General features: G+C 50.7%; 1 protein-coding gene across 1 annotated transcript; it reads left to right on the forward strand.

Annotated features, from left to right (window-relative positions):
* Positions 1-467: 467 nt before the first annotated feature.
* LOC112888611 (aspartyl protease family protein At5g10770-like) lies at positions 468-1,920 on the forward strand. Its single transcript, XM_025954865.1, has 2 exons — positions 468-600; positions 692-1,920. The coding sequence occupies exons 1-2, from the start codon at positions 468-470 to the stop codon at positions 1,918-1,920; spliced, it is 1,362 nt and encodes a 453-aa protein (XP_025810650.1).
* Positions 1,921-2,236: the final 316 nt, after the last annotated feature.

The raw sequence follows: 2,236 nt of genomic DNA on the forward strand, positions 1-2,236 counted from the left end.
GCCATAATTAACTTATATGTAACAGGGATATTTTAGACTAGCATAAAAAACCTACTTGAAAAGTAGCTATATTATAAGATAAAATTTAAATGGTAGAAGTAGCTATATTTTAGACCGCTACTTATTTTATACCCCTTTTCCTTCGGCCCATTAAAAGACTGGCCTCCACCTAATAATTTGCTGGGAAACAAATGATGTGTGCTACTCGATTTACATTTTTAGCTGCTGATAAATAATTTAATTGTTCACTATATGTGCTTGCATCCATTTCGGAGGAGTTTTCAATTCCCAGCTTATCTGACTTCACTTTTGTTGCCTTTTTGTAGTTGTCATTAGTATGTAATTAAAGTATACCAAATAGCTCAAGGTTATAATTAAAGTATGCCAAGTAATACTGTGCTTGCAGCAGTTTATAAGTTAGCGCTCATCCTTTCCTTTCTGTACTCCTCAACTGCACATCATTTCCCATGGCTTCTCTGCTCTTGTGCATTGTCTTGTGCAGCTACTATTCCATTGCTTATGGAGGTGGTGGTGACCAGAGCTTTGTGACTGTGCCAACCAGCTCTTTTGAGCCAGAGCGAGTTTGCTCCGGGGAGAGAGGTACAGGAACTGCAAATTATGTCTAGTTGCTTATTTCCTTTATAAAGCTTCAAACAAAACCTTTTATTTGATGATACGGCATGTGTTTCAGTGATGTCGGAGCAGAACAACTCCGCCGTGTCCCTTCCACTAGTGCATCGCCACGGTCCGTGCGCGCCGTCGATTTCTCCAGACAAGCCGTCCTTCGCCGACACGCTCCGCATCAGCCGCGCCCGCATCAACCACATCACGAGCGGAGTGCCGAGGAGCATGGGCTCGCATGGTGATGAGAAAGCGAGCATCCCCGCCCACCTAGGCACTTCCGTGAAGTCGCTTGAGTACGTCGTCACCGTGAGCTTCGGCACGCCGGCGGTGCCCAAGGTCGTCGTCATCGACACCGGCAGCGACCTGTCGTGGTTGCAGTGCAAACCGTGCCGGCCCGGCGAGTGCTCCCAGCAGAAGGACCCCTTGTTTGACCCGAGCCACTCCTCCACGTACGGCTCCGTCGACTGCGGGTCCGCCCCGTGCAAGAAACTCACCGCCGACGCGTACGCCAACGGCTGCGCGAACGGGAAGCAGTGCGGGTTCCTCATCTCGTACGCGGATGGAACTAGCACGGACGGTGTGTACAGTAAGGACAAGCTCACGCTGGCGCCCGGGGTCGTCGTCAACAACTTCTATTTCGGCTGTGGCCACGACAAGCGCGCGGTGCAGGGCTTGTACGACGGCCTCCTTGGGCTCGGCCGCCTGTCGGAGTCCCTCGCCTCGCAGTACGGCGGCGCCGTCTCATACTGCCTCCCTGCTGTGAGCAGCAAGCCCGGGTTCCTCGCACTCGGCGCTGGGAAGAGCCCGTCGGGCTTCCAGTTCACGCCGATGGGCAGGGTCCCGGGACAGCCGACGTTTGCCACGGTGACGCTCGCCGGGATCACCGTCGGAGGCAAAAAGCTCAACCTCCGGCCGTCGGCGTTCCAGGGTGGCATGATCGTGGACTCCGGTACCGTCATCACAGGTCTCCAGTCCACGGCATACCAGGCGCTGAGGTCGGCGTTCAGAAGCGCCATGGCGGCATACCCGATGGTTCCAAACGACCATCTTGAAACTTGCTACAACTTGGCCGGTCACAAGAACGTCGTCGTGCCGAAGATTGCCCTGACGTTCAGTGGAGGAGCCACGATCAACCTCGACGTCCCCAACGGGATCCTGGTGAATGGCTGCCTCGCTTTCGCAGATTCCGGCCTCGACGGTACCACCGGAGTCCTCGGCAACGTGAATCAGCGCACGTTTGAGGTGCTGTTCGACACCAGCAGTAGTAAAGTCGGCTTCCGGGCTAATGCCTGCTAAAGTGATGTACCAAAAGAATAAGATAGTAGCTGTGGAGGGGTAAACATTATTCACAACTAATCTTTTTATCAGAGTCATGACTGTCAACATAAAATCCCTATTACTCCCTCCACTTAGAGATGCTTCTTGATACTTCAAGTAAAACCCAAACAAAGTTTTGGAATTTTAAATGTTCGTAGGTCAAAAGTATTTAAATGTTTAGTTCGCAAAGAAAACAATCTTATGTATAGATTTTTCTTTGACCATGATACTATGATAATCTCATAGTAATTAAATATTATACCCATATTCTAGTAAAAGTTAGTGGACAAAGTTC

Source organism: Panicum hallii, chromosome 4, assembly GCF_002211085.1.
Source record: "Panicum hallii strain FIL2 chromosome 4, PHallii_v3.1, whole genome shotgun sequence".
In the NCBI taxonomy this organism is placed as follows: Eukaryota; Viridiplantae; Streptophyta; class Magnoliopsida; order Poales; family Poaceae; genus Panicum; species Panicum hallii.

Excerpts from the sequence above, each read along its gene's own strand:
- LOC112888611 (XM_025954865.1), top strand. The coding sequence starts at position 468 with ATGGCTTCTCTGCTCTTGTGCATTGTCTTGTGCAGCTACTATTCCATT. Across the intron at positions 601-691 it reads AGTTTGCTCCGGGGAGAGAG|TGATGTCGGAGCAGAACAAC; the intron begins GTACAGGAACTG and ends CATGTGTTTCAG.